Raw genomic sequence first — 22,737 nt, forward strand, 5'->3', positions numbered from 1 at the left:
AAAAGATGCATTGCAGGCAGTAATGAGAGTGGTAGAGCATGAACCTTTGGGAATGGGTATAGCAGCAAAGATCAGGTAAATATGAGGTATTGGCAAAAAAAAAAGTGGTACTTATGTTGGCAGAGAACAGAAAGTCTTTAACTTCCTTCCTACATTGCTGGTCATTTTTCCAGATGCTCAGACTGTACTGACCTGGTGACAACCTTGGATCAGGCTGAAAGGACCTGATGTCGATGCCTCCACTGCTGGTCCTAGTGATGTTGAAGGAGAGTGCATGCATGCCTTCCCATCCAGCAGGACTTTGGGGCTGGGGTCTCATTTTCCCCTGTCTGCCATATCTGGGGCAAATGTCTGGAATTTTGCAGTGCAGCTCCAGGCTGTGATGGTCTGCTTGTCTGATATAATAAGGTGCCTTGGTAAGATATGGTGAGACATCTCCTAAAAACCCAGTGCAACTGGACTCAAGTCAAAAATTGTAAGATTTAGCCCTTGTTATTTTCATTTCTTTTGAGTGATCAAATTCTGTTCTGTTGTTAAAGTAAGTCTGCAGCCATGTGTGAAAATGCCTTGGTGATTAAGCATCCATTAACTAAGTAAACAAAAACCTATGTTCTATAAAACCAGTTTTCATTTTGGGAGCTGACTTGTCCAGTAATACCATTAGTGTGGAATCATACCAAATATTACCATTTCAAACTAGTATAACCAGTGTTATAAATATGACCAATATTTGATATGTAACTCTAACATATTTTCCCAATAGCTTGAAGAGGTCATGGAAAAGGAGACATACAAGAATGCAAAGCTAATTTTGGAGAGATTTGATCCAGAATCCAAGAAAGCTACAGTAAGTTTTTAAACAAAAATGTGCTAGGAGAGAAGTATATATTCGTCTTCATATTTCCCTTGTTAAGTTTGAATAAGTTGTCTCATGCCGTGGTAATTTTTCAGTTTTTAATTTATTGCAGATAAACTGCTATTAAATATCTGCATATCTATTCAACATGAGCTATTATGGAATTTAACAGGCTTCAATAGCTGGTATTTTAGACATGAATTTCATTCACAGTATGCAACAATGCCCTGCTTCCATTGGGCTAAAATAGATTAAATCAGTTCTTTTATGCTGAGTTTTTAATCTTTTGCACAACATTTTTCATCTCTTGGAAAAGCCAGTAAAGATAAACAAATAATTATATCAGGAGAAAATTGAATGAGAGTAAATTAGCAAGATGTTAAAAAAAAGTTTGTAAGAGCTTCTGCAAGATATGGAAAGGAAGAGGTGAGCAACAGTATGTCCCTGAGAGCCTGACATGGGCATAATACTGAGAACTAAATGACAAATTATTTGTTTGATATATTTTCATGGTACAAAACTCTGTCATATCAGAAGTATTGGAGCATCAAGGATCAAGCAAGAATGAAGAACTTCCAATAGCTAATATTAGGAAAGATAGACTGGACCAATTAAAAGCTTAGGTCTACATCTACATTTCTAAAAGCGGTGGGATAGAGATTATGGGTGCACCTATTTTCTTCCAAATTTCACGGGGCGAGTAAGAAAAATGAATTCCACACTAATGTAAACTTTCTTCAGTCACAGGGAAAAGGTGGGAATCCATCAGGAAAGAAGTGACCATAGTAATCAATTTAAAAAATGAAACTTCTGGTTCATCAAGCTGGGGTTTGTCTTTGGGATACGGCTTGTTCAGTGTTACCATCAACTGGGATCATAACAGGGAGAAAATAATCGACTTACAGACGGTGCAGAGAAATCTTAATGGCATGTTGTTGGAATTAGAGTTTTCATATGAAGAAAGATAGAGCAAATAGTGTTTGGAAGAACGAAAGGTTGAATTGAAACATCTAAGATACTGAGATGTTTTGTCTTAGTAAATACAAAACAATTGTTTTTCCCCAAATGCAAAATCTAACGTTAAGGGGCAGTTTCAGACCGCTTAGGATGAAGATGATAAGAAATTTCTTAGTGTTATGAATCTTTGGAATTTTCTGTTCTGGACAGCAACGTATTCTAAATCATTGAGAATATTCAAGGCTAAGCCCGTTCACACGTTGTTACGTGGGACCTGAGGAATTTGGAGATTGCTCAATGAAAATGACGTTGATGTAAAGGACCAGCCTTGTTCTCACTGAGTGACAGAGCAACCTCATGGTCATGTGTTTAACTGTTTTTATTCACGCAAATTTCTTTCTGTACTTGAATGCACAATGGCTACGTTTCATGGAGTCTTTTCCAGGGCAGGTGGTACCTATACACAAAGGGCAGACTGCACCTGAACTGAAAGTGCACCAATATCCTTGAGGAGAGGTTTGCTTGTGCCACTCGGGAGGGTTTAGACTAGTATGGTGCGATGAGGGCAAATGTGAGTAGAACAGAGCAGTGTGTCTGAATGTGAGGAGAGTGTAAGAGTCAATAAGATGAACAAGCATGGCCAGTTTAATGGATTGGGTGGGACTATAAAAGATGTATTGAATAAGATAAGAGGGATAAATAATAAAAATATGTTGAAGATAGGATAGAGTGTACAACCAAAATTAGAATTCTTTTGGATGTAGGTTTGCTCGCTGAGCTGGAAGGTTTGTTTTCAGATGTTTCATCTAGGTAACATCTTCAGTGAGCCTCTGGATGAAGCACTGGTGGTGTAGCCCGCTTTCTATTTGTGTTTGGGTTTCCTTGGGTTGGTGATTTCATTTCCTGTGGTGACATCATTTCCTATGTTGATGTCACTTACTGTTCTTTTTCACAGCGGGTGGTAAATGGGATCTAAGTCAATGTGTTTGTTGATAGAGTTCCGGTTGGAAAGCCATGCTTCTAAGAATTCTCATGCATATCTCTGCTTGGCTTGTTCTAGGATGGATGTGTTGTCCCAGACAAAGTGGTGTCCTTCCTCATCCGTATGTAAGAATACTAGTGATAGTAGGTCATGTCTTTTTGTGGCTAGTTGATGTTCATGTTTTGTAAACCTCTATAAGGTCATAATTTTGTAAACCTCTATAAGGTCACCCCTCAGCCTCAGATGCTCCAGAGAAAACAGCCCCAGTCTGTTCAGCCTCTCCATGTAGCTCAATTCCTCCAACCTGGCAGCATCCTTGTAAATCTTTTCTGAACCATTTCAAGTTTCACAACATCTTTCCGATAGGAAGGAGACCAGAATTTCACGCAATATTCCAACAGTGGCCTAACCAATGTCCTGTACAGCTGTAACATGACCTCTCAATCTTTCCAAAAAAGGAAAGCATACCAAACACCGCCTTCACAATCCTATCTACCTGCGACTCCACTTTCAAGGAGCTGTGAACCTGCACTTCAAGGTCTCTTTGTTCAGCAACACTCCATAGGACCTTCTCATTTAAGTGTATAAGTCCTGCTTAGATTTGCTTTCCCAAAATGCAGCACCTCACATTTATCTGAATTAAACTCCATCTGCCACTTCTCAGCCCATTGGCCCATCTGGTCCAGATCCTGTTGTAATCTGAGGTAACCCTCTTCGCTGTCCACTACACCTCCAATTTTGGTGTCATCTGCAAACAACCCTCCACCACCACCCTCTGTCTTCTACCTTTGAGCCAGTTCTGTATCCAAGTGGCTAGTTCTCCCTGTATTCCGTGAGATCTAACCTTGCTAATCAGTCTCCCATGGGGAACCTTGTCAAATGCCTTACTGAAGTCCATATAGATCACATCTACTGCTCGGCCCTCATCAATCTTCTTTGTTACTTCAAAAAACTCAATCAAGTTTGTGAGACATGATTTCCCACGCACGAAGCCATGTTGACTATCCCTAATCAGTCCTTGCCTTTCCAAATAAATGTGCATCCTGTCCCTCAGGATTCCCTCCAACAACTTGCCCTCCACCGAGGTCAGGCTCACCAGTCTATAGTTCCCTGGTTTGTCTTTACCGCCCTTCTTAAACAGTGGCACCATGTTGGCCAACCTCTAGTCTTCCAGCACCTCACCTGTGACTATCGATGATACAAATATCTCAGCAAGAGGCCCAGCAATAACTCCCTAGCTTCCCACAGAGTTCTCGGGTACACCTGATCAGGTCCTGGGGATTTATCTACCTTTTAACCATTTCAAGACATCCAGCACTTCCTCCTCTGTAATCTGGACATTTTGCAAGATGTCACCATCTATTTCCCTACAGTCTATATCTTCCATATCCTTTTCCACAGTAAATACTGATGCAAAATATTCATTTAATATCTCCCCCATTTTCTGTGGCTCCACACAAAGGTCGCCTTGCTGATCTTTGAGGGGCCCTATTCTCTCCCTACTTACCCTTTTGTCCTTAATATATTTGTTCATTACCTTTTATTTCAGTTTTTGTGGTAGTTTGTCATTTGTCGTAATTCACCAATATGTCAGCTTTTCAAGAGTTTTTAAAAATAGATGAGCAGTTAAAGAATGATTGCTGCCAGTTCAATTGATTTCCAAGTGATTGCAATCTAAGTGTGATGTCTCAACATTGATTCTACACTGTTCTGAGGGATGCAATGTCAGCAGATTTCTGTATGTTTCTGTATGTTTCTGTATGTGTACTTTGAAGTGACTGCCTGTTTCATTGGCATAATGACAGTGAATACTGATAACACTGACAGTTTTTCCTGTATTGGCACCAGTTCTGGTCCATTGTATAGGTTGGGATCTTCTGAAAGGCTGACCTTGATGCACTCCATCTTGCATTTTATACTTCAGGTAGTTCTAAAACCTCAGCAAAAAAACTGTAATCCTCTAACACCAATTCAGTTTCATAATTCTGGATCTCCTGTCGATCCAGAAATGTCCACTCATTGGCCACATCACAAGATGACCATGTTACATCTCTCTGTTGGATCTTCTAGTTATGAGTAAACAATCCCTTGCATGATGTTTGAGCCATACAATTTCTTTTGCAACATCAAATTCCTTTAACGTGTAAAGCTCTCCCTCAGTTTCAGTTTCACTGTATTTACAGGGTCCCAATAGATCTCTTCTTTGCATGTAAAATGAAATTGGAATTATATCCAGTGATTGTAAGGGGATTGTGGAGAAAACATCCAATACTGGAATGTTAGAGATTAGATTACTTAGTGTGGAAACAAGTCCACACCAACCTTCCGAAGAGCAACCCACCCAAACCCATTTCCCCTACATTTACCCTTTCACCTAACTGGCAATTTAGCATAGCCAATTCACCTGACCTGCACATCTTTGGACTGTGGGAGGAAACCAGAGCACCCGGAGGAAACCCACGTAAACACTGGGAGAATATGCAGACTCCACGCAGACATTTACCTGAGGTGGGAATTGAACCAGAGTCTCTGCCGCTGTGAGGTAGCAGTGCTAGCCACTGTGCCACCCGTTGACTTCAGCAAAAACAAAAGTCTTTTTTCTCTTGAATAAATTCCTTTTAAAATCATAAAATTATTAAGGAGCTGAGAATAATAATTCATTCACTCAGTGGGAAAGAGTTCCATGTAACACTTTAAATCTGAAGTATTAAAGAATGTAAGTATGTATGCCTGATGGTAACTGAGTTGTCATTATCATATATACTGACTATTATAGATTCATGGCTATGAGCTAATACGAATCACATTTCATAATTATTATGGACGCAACTGTTTAACTAATTCTGAAAGAATAAAATGAAATTGTAAATGCTGGAAATCTGTTCTTAGCTGAAGTTGTACAACAAGCTAATGAGCCTCTGTGAAGGAAACGAAAGCTTTAGGTGGTTCCCCTTTTTAGCATGATTGTCTGTTACTTCAGGAGAAAGTGAGGACTGCAGATGCTGGAGATCAGAGCTGAAAATGTGTTGCTGGAAAAGCGCAGCAGGTCAGGCAGCATCCAGGGAACAGGAGAAGGGCTTATGCCCGAAACGTCGATTCTCCTGTTCCCTGGATGCTGCTCGTGTCTGTTACTTCATCAAGGCCTTGATAAGGTCCCGCATGGGAGATTGGCAGCGAAAGCAATAACTCATGGGATCCAAGGAAATTTGGTTAATTTCTGACAGAATTGGCCTAGTGGCAGGAAGCAATGGGTGATAGTCATAGATTGTTATTGTAACTGGAAACCTGTATCCATTGGGGTTCTGCTTGGGGCTTTTTGTTTTTCATAAACAGTTCAGAGTTGCATGTAGGAGAGTTGATCAGTAAATTTGCAACCAATACAAAAATTGGGGTTATAAGTTGAAGAGGACAGCTTTAGATTCAAGGGGATATAGACGGTTTGCTCAGATAGAAGGGCTGATCAGTGGCAAATGGGATTCAATCTAGATAATGTGAGATGTCGCAATTGGACAGCACTAACAAAGCAAGGGAATACTCTGTGAACAGTAGGATCTGAGGGATCTTATGTGCAACGGTCCCTTGTGCATAAGGGACACTTAGATAAAGTGGTTAAGAATGCATATGGGATACTTGCATTTATTAGCTGAGACATTGAGTTTTAGCGAAGGGAGTTTATGCTTGAACCGTACGAGACGTTGACTACACCACAGCTTGAGTAAGTGTGTGCAATTCTGGAAGTCCCATTAAAGGAGGGATGTAATGGCATTGAAGAAGCTGCAAAGGAGTTTTACTCAGATGTTTCCTGACTTGCAGAGTTTTGGTTATGAAAAGAGATTGGATAGATGGGGTTGTTTTCTTGGAGCCCAAGACGTGACTGAGGGAGTGACATTATTGAGATGCTTAAAATTATGAAGGGCATTAACAGAAATGAATTTTTTTTCCCTTGGTGGAGGGATCAATGACCAGAGGCATAGATTTAAGATAAGGAGCAGGAGGTTTGCAGGGGATGTAGCAAAGTTTTTTCACCGAGGCATAAGTGAGGACTACAGTTGCTGGAGATCAGAGTCTAGATTAGAGTGGTGCTGGAAAAGCACAGCAGGTCTTTTGCCCAGAACGTCGATTTTCCTGCTCCTTGGATGCTGCCTGACCTTCTGTGCTTTTCCAGCACCACTCTAATCTAGACACTTTTCTCAGTGGGGGGGTGGTGGGAAAATGGAACTCATTGCCTGTAATGGTGATAGAGGTGGAAATATTCACCTCTAATATTTAAGACATACTTAGATGTGCACTTGGATGCCAAGGCATGCACCGAGCTATGGACCAAGTGCTGGAATATTGGATTTGAATAGTTAGGTATTTGACTTGTGCAGATTGAATGGACCAAAGGGCCTTTTTCTGTGCTATAGACCTCTATGAATGTGACTCTAAATGAAGGAGTTGGTGCCTTTTGAATACAGTAAATGAAGATGCATTTTTATTTGTACTATGAATGCTTGTGAGACTGGGGTCAAGAGTGTGCTGCTGGAAAAGCACAGCCAGTCAGGCAGCATCTGGGGAGCAGGAGAATCGATGTTTCGAGAATTGATGCTTGAAACATCGATTCTCCTGCTCCTCAGAAGCTGCCCAATAGGCAGCATCACACTCTTGACTCTGATCTCTAGCATCTGCTGTCCTTACTTTCTCCCTTGGCTTCTGAGACTGGCAAGTTAGTATTTATGTCCATACTTGGTTGTTCTGAGGTGGTGGTGGTACACTGTCTGAAACTATTAAACCAATGATTGTACTCCTAAAATAATGTTAGATACGGATTTCTAGCAGATTGACCCAGTGATGGCGCAGGACTGATGCGATGTGTCTGGGGCACTTGGAGATCCTGAAGATGTTCAGTTAGTTCTTGTCCTTACCTGTAGAAGGTAAGAAAGGGAAGTGTTGTTGAAGTAATTTTGATTCGTTGTTGCAACCGATCCTTAACTAACTTTGGTCAGTGAATTGATTTGATTTGATTGTTTTGGGAGGATAGGGGATCGATGCATTAGCAGGAATACTGTGGAAGCTGGCCATTCAGCCACTGAGTCCAAACTGATCCTCCAAAGAGCATCCCACCCCCTATCCCTGCATTTTCTGTGGCTGATCCACCTAGCCTGCACATCTCTCGACACTATGAGCAATTTAGTTTGGCCAATCCACCTAGGCTGCACATCTTTAGACTTGGGGTGAAACCAAAGCACCTGTAGACACCGGGAGAGCTTACTCAAAAAGAAGCTACTTTTTGAGTAAACTACTTCATGTCTGTAGCTTACTCAAAAAGAAAAACCATCAGTAAGCTACAGACATGTCTGGTACAAAGGATGATGACTGTGGCTACCCTCATAGCCCCAGGATAATGATTGCAAGAATTCCTCAGAGCCTGGGGTTGTTTGGTGAATTCTCTGGTGTTCAGATCCATTCATAATTCTCAATTATGAATGGGTCTGAATTATCCCTTCATAATTCATAATTATTAATAATTCATTATCTGAAGGAGAAGTCTGATGGTTTTTCTTTTGAGCACGGATGACTTTAGTTTTGTTAGTGGTGTTTTCTACCTCTAATTGTTGAATATTGCCTTTATATCTTTGCCAGCCACTCTCACCTCTCCTCAGGCATTCAGCTCTTGCATTTGAAGGTTTGGAACTGTTAAATTTTGTTAGAAACAGACTGAGCATCAGTGGAATGACTGTCTCTTGATGGGACAACTGATAACTCCATCCATCATTAATGACCAGGAAGACACTGATGGATTTACAATCATTCAAAGTTGGATTTTTATGTTTGTGTGGTTAGGCTCCACTTAGGTAATGTTAGATATCCTGTTCTTTGTTAGTATTGTAGCTGTAATGCAGCAGCTTGGATAAAGGAGTAGATGTTTAGCATTGTAGCTAGGGAGTTGTCTGGCCATGTCTGATCATCGAGCTGCTTTTTAATGTCACTAATAATGAACCAATGTGTTTGGACACACATGATGAGAATTTAAGGGGTTGCGTAGAAAACATATGATCCTTTTTGTTCACACTTGCAAACACTTCAGTCTGTCCCCTTTTCACTTGTACGTTGGCTGCACCAGGGCTGAGGAAGAGAATGTTTGTTGAGCGACGAAATGTGTGATGGGATTAGAGTGTTTTGTTCTGATCAGTTGGCTGCAGGATAACTAGGTTCTTGCCTTGATCAACATACGAATAGTCTTGTGTAATGTCAACAGTAGTTCACACTTTGTGCCAGGATATGCCTAATACTGCTCTTGTCACTCCACATTGAACTAAATTTAGTCAGTACATTTGATTGTTATCAAAGAACATGGAATATGCTTAGTCGTGATATTACAGATCATGATAATTTACATCATGAATGGGATGCTGGATGAATCCTTAACTTGTCCAATATGAGATGGTTCTGATAAACAATATGCATCGCAATATGGAGGCTGGTATTTGTCTTCAGTGGCTATTTCATTCAACACTAATGTGGATTGGTATTTCTGCCTCGGGTGAGAGTGCGCCCAAGCCAAATTACTGCTTGGCTGGCTTTTGGTATTAACTTCAGTGTATTGGTGAAGAGTGTTTACAGCATTGATTGGAGTGACATTATCTTCATCTTAATTGATTACTGGATTGTTGTTAATTGATATGTTTAATTTTATTTTGAATTTTAAAGTATTTAACCGGGTAACTTAGATGATTTCACAGACACAAAGATTCATCCATGTAGTCTAGGAGTGGAGTCAAATTTCGACCTGGCTACGTATGGATTTCTGGCTCCCTTTCTTGAATGAAAGAGCATGAGTAAATGAATTGGAATTTTATAATTGTGTCAAAAATAATTAAAGTGAGAATTAAGTAGCTGTCTTCAAACAAGAGTTATATTAAATAAATATTCCATAGCTAAAACTTAAAAAGGAGCTTAAACCATCCAATTTAGTCTTTGCAAATCAACCTAAGACTCCAAAAAAAATTGGTGTTTGCTTCAGGATAATATACCTGGATTTCTGTGTCATGTTAACATGTCAAGGTACTTAAAACAGTTAATTACAGTTGAAGTCACGGTTGCAATACAGTAGAATGCAGCAGTTATTCTGAGCAATATCTCAATTAGTTGTGAGATGAATGACTTGTTTTCTTTTGTGTTGAGTTTTAAAAAAGCTGTTAGCAAATCATTCCAGAATCTTTCATTCTAAGTGGACATGAGTCTATAATTTATATCAGTATCAAGTGGTGAAGTCGCTATGCATTTATCTAATCATTGTATAATCTATTCATTGCTTTTAATATCTGATTTATGTAAAGGCAGTTAATGTCATGATTAAAATCAGTTTTACTTTTAGTTCCTGTGTGAATATTAATGCTTTATTAATTTTTATACAGACACAGTCCAATCTTTAGATTAATAACGGCAAGTCTCAGACCAGACAACAATGAAGTATGTCCTTGCAGCTAGCTCCAATTCTGTTATGCAGATACGACCTTATCATCTCCTCAGTAATCTGTTCAAAGAAACAGAATTTATTTCCTTCCTTAAGTCCAAACTTCTTTATATTGTGTTGGCTGTACAATGTTTGGGATATCCTGGTTCTTTTGTATTTTAACACTTGGCCAGTGGGGTAAGAGAGATTCCTAAGCCTATGAACTCCAAAACTAGCCATTATTGTGACGGTCCTCATTTGGAAATATTTCATAAATATGTCATGGTTTGTCTTTAAACGTTGAATCACTAATTTTAAATTGTATTGTTCTCGTGATACAATAAGATGCCATGTTCATTCTCTCCATGATTCCTTGATATTGATTGTGAAGCAAGAGCCTGCTTTCCGCTTTGTCTAATCTCCCTCTGTTTCAGTACCTTAAGCATATATCTTCATGCTGTTCTGCACTCCCAGACTTGTTTTAATCAAACACACACCAGACTGCTCAAACCTCTGAAAAACAGAGCTTAGAACTGGAAATTTGCATTATTTTGAAAATATTTGCTTTTCTTAGTTCCTTGAGCTAAACACTTTTTGAAATATTTAATTTCTTAGCAATTTAAAGGGGCAAGTGCACCAAGTCCATATAATGTCCATTGACTTTTAAATCTCGTTTCAGTCTAGCTTAGACCGATTTAATTGCAATTCTCTGCTCTTTGGCTGTATGTTATATGAAAGGTGCAATTTTGATTTATGTTTAAGGTTTCAGAAATAATATTTGGTCTAATTTAATACACTTTAATTACATTTTAATGATTCTCTTGATAGGAACTTGATCAGTTGACCTCTGGAATGCCAGCTACTCCGAGACCTGGTCAAGGTAAGCCTTTAATGTGCAAGATATTCTTTTCTGATAAATCCACCAATGTAGCTTCCATGTTGTTAATAACGTATAACAGCTTAATTTATCAAAATGGATTTGAAAGTTAGGGAATAAAAGCAATTTATTTGATTTTTTTAAAAAAAGTTTGTCCATGATATTTTTACTTTAAAACAGCATGCCATCCAGATTTGTTTAACTAAATGCTTAGCCACAAATGATTATTGGCTGCTCTGTCTCAGCTCATCTATGGCTGAAACCATAATTAATATTTTAGTTACTGCTAGACATGATCATTCCATAGACTTGAGCCTAGTCAAACCTCTTCTGCAGTAACTGAACTTAGATCATATTCTTTTCATTCATTAGCACAAACTCCCTGACCTGTGATACCAGTTTATCACTTCAGTTTTAAAGTTTTCATCCTTGTTTTCAAGTTCCTCATGGTTTTACCCTTCACTATCTCTGTAACCTCCCACAGTCCTTTTGCATACAGTTCTGGTCACCACACTACCAGAAGGGTGTGGATGCTTTGGAGATAGTACAGAAGATGTATAGGGGATTTTAGCTATGGTGAACAGCATGGATAGAATGAAAAGTATGAACCTTTTTTCCCAGGATGGAAGGTTCACTTACTAGGGGACACTGGTTCGAGGTGGTGATGGTGTTGGGGAGATGGAGATGTTTAAAAGAGATGTGCGAGACACGTTTTTCACACAAAGGTTGGTGAGTGCCTGGAATACCATGCTGGAGGCGATGGTGGAAGCAGACACAATAACAGCATTCGGGAAGCACTTGGGCAAATATCTTAATAGGAAGAGAATAGAGGGATACAGATCCTGTAAATAATGACAGTTGTAATATTAGCAAGTTTGAGAAGATTTGTAGCTCAGGTTGAGGTTCTGGATGGATGTACCTACATCCAGAGCAGTTGTAATATGGAAGGGCAAAATATGCTGGCTCAGGTTTGGAGAGCTGAAGGGTTTATTCTTATGCTGTAATGTTCTTTGTTCTCCAAAATATGGCCTCTTGTGTCTCCCTGATTTTTAATTAGTCCATTGTTGGCAATCATCCTTGCAGTTACCTCAAGTAAGCATTGACATTCCCTCCTTGAAGCTTTCCATCCATCTTTCCTCCTTTCTAAAATTTAGTTCTTTGACCAAGCAATTGAATAGTTGTCTTTGTAAATCCTTATGTGGTTCAGTTTTAAATATTGTTTAAAAGCATTCCTGTGAAATGTTGTGTGCATTTTACTATATTAAGAGTGTAGCTGTGTAGCTGTTGTTACAAGGAAAGTATCATTAGATCCAATGATATTGGTGTTGCTTTGTATTTTCATTTGTATTCTTTTTAAACCTACTTCATGATGCAGCCTAAAGAGTTTTATCAGTCAAGCTTTCTAATTGACAGAAACCATAACATAGGAATTAAGTGCAGGGGCATGCTATTTGGTAGCTTGCACCTGCTCCACCATTAAATAACATAATGGTTGTTCTGGGCATGGACTCAATTCCACATATCTATATATCCCTGGCAATGTTTGACTCTATTCTTAGTTAAGAATCTAAGGAATCCCTTAACCATATGGGACAATTTAACATGACCAATGCACCTAACCTGTACATTTGTGGACTGTGAAAGGAAACCCACGCAGACATTGGGAGAGCATGCAAACTCCACACAGACAGTCAGCCAAGGCTGGATTTGGCAAAGTTATTGTGGATCTTCAGTTCATGTTGTCCCTGGCATATTTGTTCTGGTTGCCAAGAATTGATCAGCACACCTTCTCAGTGCTAAATTGTCTTTCATCAATACAGTTAGAAGAAGCTAATCCAGCCTGTACTATAGTGATGACTGATACCAACTTCTTGCCAATGGTGTAATTCCTCGCCAAGACTTCTTGACCTTTTGGAAAATGTGGCATTCAGCCTTGTTCTCTCATTGGAAACCCTGATTCTGTTGCCTCCTGACAATGATGCCTTTCGTCAGGGTGGTTTCAACAAATCAAACACCATGTGCAATTAATGAGTTAGCATGAACAATGGCCATTAGTTGGATTGTGTTCAGGTATATTAACAAAAATTGGCTCAGTCTTTTAGATAGTGATCCTTCTTCTCATGTTACCTTGGAGGAACAAATCTTTCTGCTGGACATTTGTGGCTGGCTGAAAAGGAATGGGTGGCAGATATTGAATTCTGTGGTGTTTTTGACATAAAATATATTGTGAAATAAGCTATGGACTATTATCACTAACAAGTTGTTTCAGATAACCAAACCTCAAAGATCAGTGGTTTTCTCTGACGGTGATGTCTTGATGCAGCTTCAGGACATTTACTATGTGCATTAACCACTGAGAAAATCTGCTCTTTAAAATATCCAATCTAGTCAATATTTGATTCTTTGCCATGGTTTTTTCTGGCCATTTCCCTGAGTGTAATGGTGCTAATGGAGGTGGGTTGCGAACTCTTGTGCAAGTTGCAGATATTCTTCTCAGTTTCAGAGTCAAACCCTGGCCATCAAAAATAGCTTTGGCAATTACCTTCATTCTAGCAATTTGATTTAACAAATATTTTTATAGCAGTGGTGGAATGATGGCACTGTTCCTCATAGGAGATATCCTGCTTCAACGGATAGTTCCTCCATGACGTCTGGCTTCAGTTCTGGAGTTGTTCCTGTGATCTTGCCACAAAGTAATGTGCACACAGTGAAGCATCCCATGCTAGTTGTAAATGGTAACTTTTGATCATAATAGATCAGGGTTTCTAACTTTAATAAAACCTCTTTGGCTTGTGTAAAGGCTCTTTCATATTTGATCTTTCCATTTCCAGTTCTTATTTTGGCATACTAAGTTGTGCAATGGCTTGAGAATGGTTGGAGTATTTGGAACAAACTTTCCCTAGTACTTTTAGCAAATCCAAAAATGACTGTAGTTGGTTTACACCTTTTGGTGCTGGTTCCTCATTTATGGCTTTTACTTTTGAAGATCACCTGTGTAGTCTCTTATCATCAATTACTTGACCTACATATAGATGGCAGATTGAAAAAAAAATTGCATTTGCCTTTTTCCTTATTCTTAGGCCATAATTGTTTGCAGAGTAGCATCTAAATTGTGGAGATGGTATTGTTTATTCCTTTTCGTGACTAACATGTTGTCTGGGTAACATTGGACTCTTTTTCCAATCCACTTAAAGTCTGATCCATGGTACATTGAAGTAGTGCAGGCGCAGATATGATTCTAAATGGAAGTCTTGTATTTGAATAGTCTTTGTGTTACAGTCATCATATATTTCTGTGATTCAGGATCTACAGTCATCTGGAAATAGTCTTGACTAAGGCCAGTTTTACCGAAAAGCTGGCATCCAGCTAATCCTGCAAATAGGTCAGTGATTAAAGGTGAAGGCTACTGCTCATCACACAGCACTAGATTTGTAGTGACCTTAAAATCACCGGAAATGCATGCTGATCCATCTTTCTTTTACTGGGATGATAAAGATGACCAAATCAATCATATTTACAGGTCCTTGACCGGTATCTCTAATTCTGCCAGATCTTTAGTCTGATTGCGTAAATTTAGCACTAATCTAGCATTGCAATCTTTTTCTTGATTCGCAGTCTTCAGCCTTCATATTAAATTTGATTGAGGTGTTTTCCATGCTTTTCAGAACCCCACTGAAAACAATGACAAATTTCTTTAGAATTTGTGATAGATCTGTCTTGGAATCTGACAAGCAATTTACTTCAACCCAGTTGAGTTTGATTTTCTCTTCACAAAATAAATCTGGAAAATTTCTTTTGACACCATAAGGAAAAGTCTTCAGACTGACGGTATAACTGAATATTCACATTTGATACAACCCCTCAAAGGCATTACTTTTCCTGTGTACTTTACAGTTTTTGAAGGTGGCACTATGTGATTCAGCTGTTTCTGATGCATACTTTTAGGTATCAATGAAACCGCCACTCCGGTATTCACCTTCAATTCTTACTGGTTTGCCATTCAGTAATGGAGTGACCCAACATTGATTGTTGCTTCCAACCCAGAAATATTAGATCAAATGTATCAACAGTTCTAAAACATGTACTGCACTGTGTATTGTCGCTGGCAGGGAGTATATCCACTCCCTGTTGTGTCTGGCTTCCCAGTTATTTCTGGGATGTTATTTGCATTCTCTATCTGGAAGACAAATGCAAAATTCAATTAATCTGCAATTTCCTTATTTTCCATTATTAATTCCTGTAGACTTCGTGTCTGTAGGAGTGGAAGAGCACAGCAGTTCAGGCAGCATCCAAGGAGCAGCCGAAATCGATGTTTCGGGCAAAAGCCCTTCATCAGGAAGGGCTTTTGCCCGAAACGTCGATTTCGCTGCTCCTTGGATGCTGCCTGAACTGCTGAGCTCTTTCAGCACCACTAATCCAGAATCTGGTCTCCAGCATCTGCAGTCATTGTTTTTACCTTAGTGTCTGTAGGATCAATGCTCAATTTAGTTAGTGTTTTCCTTTTTAAATGAATGTACAAATTCTAACTGTCTGTTGTGATCTTTATGGCTTGATTTATTTTGCATAGTAATTTCTTCCTCTTTAAACATTCTTTGTTTTTCTTTATATTCTGTCCAGTCTTCTAACTTGTCACTAATCTTTGCAGAGCAAATGCTTTTCTTCTAGTTAATGTTATCTTTTAACGTCTTTAGAATTTAATCAGTAAGCGTTATGTGGAGAAAGCAAAAGAGTGAAGCTGAGGCTTATCAAACCAACCATGATTTATGGTGTGACAATTGGGTTGGATGGCCAATTTCTACTTATTATGATTTTAGTCAAGAAAAATGCAGCTTTCTTTTTGAGTCTTTTTCTTTCTCACTGGAATTTTCTTTTTCTGAGTGTTCTGAAATATCTGTCAACAGCTACATACTTTGAAAACAGTTCATAGTGAGAAGCCGTGTCATTTGCTGTTGCTGCAACCCAAATGGTAAAGTTGAATGTACATATGAGTTATAGTCAGAATGAAAGCAAAATTCTGCAAACGCTAGAAATCTGAAATAAAAACAGAAAATGCTGAAGGACTTCAGCATGTCTGACAGCATCTGTAATGAGAGAAAGTGTAAATATTTAGAGTCAGATATAACTCTCATTTAGAACAATAGAGACCTGAAAAATGATGGAACAGATGTAACCAAGACCCTCCTTGTTCCAATGATGTCACTCTCCATGTGTCCTACCCATCATTGGTTGACACTTGATGCAACTGCAATACGCCAAGTTCTGTGAACAACAAATTTTATTGAGCAAGTACAAGCTTTTTGGAGGAACCTGTAACACGCTTCACAGGGCTTGCAGAGTAGAGTCAAAAGATCACTCTGAACAAAAGAAACAGTCTTTCCTTTATACAGTACAAGAGTTTCACATTAGTCAGTAACACCCAAAAGACAACCCCCAGCCATTCCCCCAGAGTCATATGCCAGTCAAGACACAATGTAGTGATCACATAATTTCCAGAGATAATGTGATTAAGTCATTCTTTAATGCCATAACCTGGTGTAAATTGTATTTTTTTTTAACTGTAGGGCGCGGTCAGAATTTAAACTACAATGTTCTTGTTGATCCTGAATAGGGGATGATGATGCAAATGGCTCTGAATGGCAAGGGATGACCATGTTAATTCCTTACGTTCTCCTGTAAGACTGAGGCATACCACCCTACCCCCTGCGCATCCGATTTCTTACAGGTCAGCAGAGCAAGTTAACCCTTTAATATCTCAGAACCCTTCTCTCACCCCCTCCTCTCCCTCCCAGAACCGTGATAGGGTTCCCAATGTCATCCTCTTCCACATCACCAGTCTCTGCATTTAAAGTATCATCCCCTGCCACCTTTGTCACCTCCAGTAGGTTAGCCCTGCAGGGATATATCCTTCTGTATCGCCCTAGTCCACTCCTCCTTCACTGAGCACTTCCTGAACCCCTGTAGCACTTTCCCATGCAATCAAGAAGGTGTAATACTTTGCCCATTTCCCATCTCCCTTCTCCAACGGCCAAGGCCCTAAACATACCTTCCAGATGAAGCAGCATTTGACTTGTTTTTTGAAATTGTAGCTCATGATGCACTCTCCTTTACAATGGTGAGACCGAACGCAGACTGGATGACCACTTTATGAAACACCTCAACACTCTCTGTAAGAGTGATCCATGTCTATCATTTGCTTGCCGTTTCAAAACCATTTGCTCTCACGCTAACATTTTAGTCCTAGGCTTGCTGCAGTGTTTCAGTGACACTTGATGCAAGGTGGAGGAATAGCATGTCATTTCCATTTAGGCATTTTATAGTCTTCAGGTTTCCACATTGAGCCCAACAATTTCAGTACTTTGTTCCAGTTTGATTGCAGCCCCTATGTCGTCTTCTTGTCTTGTTGGCTTTGCTTTGAGGGCTGACCTATGTACTCCTATTCAAACCAATCGTTAAGACTGATTTTTGCATCTCAAATTTGTTCTTTACCACCAACATGAATTTTGTTGTTTCCTGTGCATGCTTCCAAGGTCTGTGTGTGGCAACAACTCTTGGAAGCAGAAATCAGTGCTGTGATTGCAAAGTACAGACCCTTGGAGTGGCTGCACAGTTTAAAGGGACTTTTGCTAAGGTTTCAGACCAGCTACCATTTTTGAAGCATTTGAAGTCTGTTAGTCAACAACTTAATAAAGTTGGTCAAGGATATCTAGAATATCTTAAATATATCTTGAAGAATGTACTTATGAATGATGCAAAGGACGTAATTAGATGCCCTAATTGTCTCCAGTTTTTATATCAGTATGTAAAAGAAGCATAAAATAGCTCTCCAAAATGGGGGTCAGCTGCAGGAGAGCTTTGATCAAGTTATAGCGGCTGTGCTCCTGCTCTATAAGTCTCGCTGTCTCAACACTGCCTGCTCTCAGTTAAGTGGTCACAACAATTTTCAAGGCTTGAAATGGGGTCACAGAGAAATAGGTTGGGAAGCAATGGCTTAAAAGAAGAAGACCCTACAACTCAATAAAATCACTCAGAATTCAGTTTAGAAAAGAGGATTTAGAAGTGCTGGTTGTAAAATTATACCTAATACTGAATCATGTGAATTGACATAAATCTTAATTTTTGGGCTTCAAAATAAATTATAATATTAAGACAAATAATATTCTTCTGAATGTTAAATGTGCCGACCTTCCAGTAAAGTGAGAAGTAGCTAACCAGTGGGGTACTAAGTATCACACTGGAAGCTTGATATACATGATTAAATGCAATATGCTCGATTTTATAAGATGTAGCATCTAAGATATTAAATTACAACTTGAATAATTTTACATGGGTTCTCCATCAAACTAGAGGTAAATAAGTTGACTAGATTTGATTTTATTTCAGGAAGCATTTTTTCAATTACTTATTCAAACAAAACAAATTCACCCACTTAGCAAACAATTTCATAATTTTTATGACTCAACTTTCTAGGGTTGATTCCTATTCTTGCTTTGTACTTTATTCTCCCTAAATACTACTTTCGTGCTATTGTTGGTATATCTGAGTAAGCAACCAGGTGGTGTAAAATAGTCGAAACAGAGGGTCCCCTATACTTACTCTCTATTTCATCAGTCATGACTTAGTACTGTGCCTATAGAGACTGATGACTTTAAAGAAAAATAAATTCGCTCTTCCTGTTAATGTCTAAATCGATGGTACATCAAAGCTGCATGCTTTAAGGCATTTATTAAAACAAACTAAAAACATCATTGACAAACTATATTCTTGTATCCTTGTGTATTCTTGTGTCTTGTGTATAGACAATCACCTGATGAAGGAGCGTCGCTCCGAAAGCTAGTGTGCTTCCAATTAAACCTGTTGGACTATAACCTGGTGTTGTGTGATTTTTAACTATATTCTTGTAGGCACCTTATACTTTAAAGTACAGAAAAGAACTTTAACTGAGATAATCTACTCTTAAGTACTTATTACACTGCCCTTTATGCAGATATTAATTTTTTCAGAACCAGTCCAAAATAATTCTTAGCTCCTGAGAGTTTACTTCTGGTTTTTTCCTTTTCCAGGTTGGAAATGTTTAATACGTGTCTTTTCTTGTTGCAAATTTTCCCACCAGCTTCACTGTTGAGGCACATCTACCAAACTCATTTCAACTTCTCATAAAATGGTCATTCTAGTCTGAACGCAAGTTCCCAGCTGAAATCTTGAGATTTGAACCACAGCACCTTGCTGTATACAACTACCTTCCCTCTCAAGGTTATGACCAGTCAATCTGATCATCTTAGAAAATGATACCCTCTCAGAACCAATATCCTTAGTAGTATGAATAACATGGACCTTGTATCCAGCTAGAAATACTGATTAGCTATTCTCTAGACCCCAACACACTCTCATCTCTCAAGTAAATGAACTGTTTCATTTACAATCTGATGTTCTTAATATTTTTCCAGGACATTGGAGATTCTGCCTATCCACAGTTTATATGTGAGCTGCTGCCCATTGTCTCTCAAGTGTAAATACTTTACTTCATCTTCTCTAACAATCAAACCATCCAAGCTTGCTGTCAGGCAGCTTTCATAACAGGTTATATGATGGTCTTCCTTCTATTTTGAAGGCATTGTCCAAAGAGCGCTCAATCCTACAACCATGTGATTTATAACAGAAAATTCAGACTGGAGGTTAAATCCTTGTTGACATTTTTGTACTTTTATTTTGTGCTGTAACCTTATTTGCTGCTATCACTTGATCCCACTGCCTTCCACTTTTGTTTTCAGTTCTTTGTGCTTCATTTACATTTTTGTTTCCTTTTTGTAGTCCTGCTTTGGTCTCTGTCCCTGTCATACTCATTTAATATCCCCCTGTGGGTAAAGTGCACACCTCTCTGAAAAGAATAGTTCTGGGCCTGCTGGGGTGCAACCTTTTGGAGATTGTATTGATCCCACTGAATTATTCCCAATGCTTCAAGAATCTAAATCTCTCCCTCTTACACAATCCCTTGTGTGTCACATTCAGCTGGTTGACTCTTATTCCTGACCTTGCGACCACATGTCACTGGAAATAATCCTAAAATTCTGACCTTTTGAGGTTTTATTTTTTAATTTATTTCTTAGCTTCCTGAGTACTGCTTGCAGGACCTCATTCCTCTTTGGTATTGACATGGGACATGATCTCCGGTTGTTCTTCCTCTTTGGAAGATCCTGCAGGTGCTCAATGACACTCTTGACTCTTAACACCAAGAAAACAACATACCATTATGGTGTCAGTTCTGCAGCTGCTGAAATATCTGTCTATTCTCCTTACAATGGAATCCGTATCCCAATTATTCCTACTCAAGCCTGTTATATTTCCTGCCTCTTGTACAAACGTCCTTCATCCTTCAAAACTGCTATCTGCCATCTAGATGCTGAACTCTCCATTTCCCACACTGATATCTTTAGCTCTCCACTGTTATGATGATAGGTTGGAACCATGAAACCCTATATGTGTTTTTAGCCCTTAGTTTCAGAATGTGTTTTTAAAAAAGAACTACTACTGTAAATTCAACTGCTAGCTGGCAGAAGTTGTATGGCACTGTTGAATTATACCACCTAAAATTGTTATAGAAGCTTCAAATAGAGAGAGAGCATCTTGAGATGATGAGGAGGCTGACTATACTCCCATTCTGGATTAGTGGTGCTGGAAGAGCACAGCAGTTCAGGCAGCATCCAAGGAGCAGTGAAATCGACGTTTTGGGCAAAAGCCCTTCACCAGGAATCATTCTTGGATGCTGCCTGAACTGCTGTGCTCTTCCATCACCACTAATCCAGAATCTGGTTTCCAGCATCTGCAGTCATTGTTTTTACCTCGTTTTTACCTGACTATACTCCCATCTTGGCAGAGAACCATTTCTTGTCGATTTCCCCTTCCAGGAATATATAGAAGAGAGTTTCAACACCAGTCTGTATGTTATTAGGCTGTTGTGGATTATTGTATGTCTAGTATGCTACAGAAGCCAATGTTTGCGAACAGAGTTAGCACCCTTGCACCACAGAGAACAACAGAAATAGGCTTTCTCTCAATGTAGCAAATCTGTTAAAGGAATCAATAAATAGGAATATCAAAAGCCTACCCAACCAAAATTCATCAATAGTACTAATGCAACCTAATAATGGCAACATCATTTTATCTGCACTTCACAATCAATTTGGAGATTGATCCATATAACTTTTAAAACAAAACTTTTTGTTTTTAGACTTATATTTCTAATCTCTGTGTCTGTGTTGTCTTCATATTTTGTCAAATAAATATGCTCTTTTTGTTAGTTCAAGAAAGCTTATTTGACTCATTTTAAAATCTAAGTTGATTTGGTTTGGTTGAAATGTATCCATTAAAGAATTTGTCCTCACAAGATTAACCTTGTTGCAACTAGTTGAGAAGGGTAATATATAAAGAAGAGGAACCAGTTCCTCCCTCCCCTTACCTAAATTCTGTTTGGAATTGTCATGAATTAGGCAGGTTTAGTCAGTGTCAGGTCATTATTCCACCTCTCTGTAATTTGCATTGATCATTCTATTGTAAAACTACTTTCACGATTTTCTGGAAAAACTTCATCCAGTTCACACATCAATTAAATTGTTCGATATTTGTAGGGTAAATGAAAAGTGTGCTTTTAGTCCAGGTTTGACTACTATTGCCTTGTATAAATTAAGCTATTTTAAAAATAAACAAAAGTCCATAATCAAGGTATGTAATTTTCCTTTGCAGTTTCAACTTTTATTCCTGAACAGATCTCAGCCTTTAGAAAGTAAATCAGCTATATTTTAGTTTATACCTTTTGTTTGGCAATGGCATGAAAAAAAAACAGGTCATAGAGTCACACAATATGGAAACAGATCTCTTGGTCCAACTTGTCCTCGCCAACCAAGTTTCCCAAAGTTAACTTTTCCTATGCAATAAGGAATTTTAAAATATTTGTCACACAATATTGACATTTATTTTACTATCTATTGTTGTGAACCATGAACTCCTTGAAATTGATTTAGTAAGATAGCAAAATACAATTCTGCTTTCAAATTCATTTATTCCAAGATTCTTTTATGTTGAAATGTTGATTATTGATGTATGATAGTGATTTAAGAATAATTAAATTCAAAGCGTACATTTACTGGGTCTAATGGTAAAATCCATCTGAAAGGAGTATTGAAATGGCAATTTTGAAAATTGCAGCATTTATGTTGAGTAAAATTGAATGCTGGTGAGTTTAAAAACTCATCACCTGAAATTTTGTGAATTGCTTTATTCAATTAGATATTACTTGTGTGACAGGTGCTCAGATTGTGCAATTTTTGTTGCTGTTAAGAATAACTCTGATTATTTTTCTTTCCAGAGCTTCGTCAGAGATCATCAACTCTGAAAGCTCAGGTTCCATCCACTCCACAGAACCTCTCACAGGGAAGTCCGCGACCTCTGCCGGCTCCCACGCCTATACAACATAGCACAACAGCTCCTGGTGGTCCGCCAGAAAAGACATTACAGTCAGGTTTACACACGCCTGTCCTTGGTAGGCGGACAATACCTCCAGCTGCCTCAATGCCTGGAATGGGTAAACAGAACACTTGATTTTAAATGATTTTTAGCACTATCCCAGGTTACCATTG

General features: G+C 38.7%; 1 protein-coding gene across 3 annotated transcripts in view; it reads left to right on the top strand.

Annotated features, from left to right (window-relative positions):
* The window catches only part of lnpk (lunapark, ER junction formation factor), a 96,814-nt gene that overhangs the window by 53,996 nt on the left and 20,081 nt on the right, over nucleotides 1-22,737 (top strand). For all 3 annotated transcript variants that reach the window (XM_043693563.2, XM_043693562.2, XM_087989000.1), the window contains 3 exons: nucleotides 764-847; nucleotides 11,059-11,110; nucleotides 22,467-22,682. In XM_043693563.2, the coding sequence (XP_043549498.1) occupies nucleotides 764-847; nucleotides 11,059-11,110; nucleotides 22,467-22,682 (352 nt within the window). The remainder of the gene's footprint in view (nucleotides 1-763; nucleotides 848-11,058; nucleotides 11,111-22,466; nucleotides 22,683-22,737) is intronic.

Source organism: Chiloscyllium plagiosum, unplaced genomic scaffold (genome assembly GCF_037043375.1).
Source record: "Chiloscyllium plagiosum isolate Xiang-an unplaced genomic scaffold, Cpla_swu_hap1 HiC_scaffold_7, whole genome shotgun sequence".
Classification (NCBI taxonomy): domain Eukaryota; kingdom Metazoa; phylum Chordata; class Chondrichthyes; order Orectolobiformes; family Hemiscylliidae; genus Chiloscyllium; species Chiloscyllium plagiosum.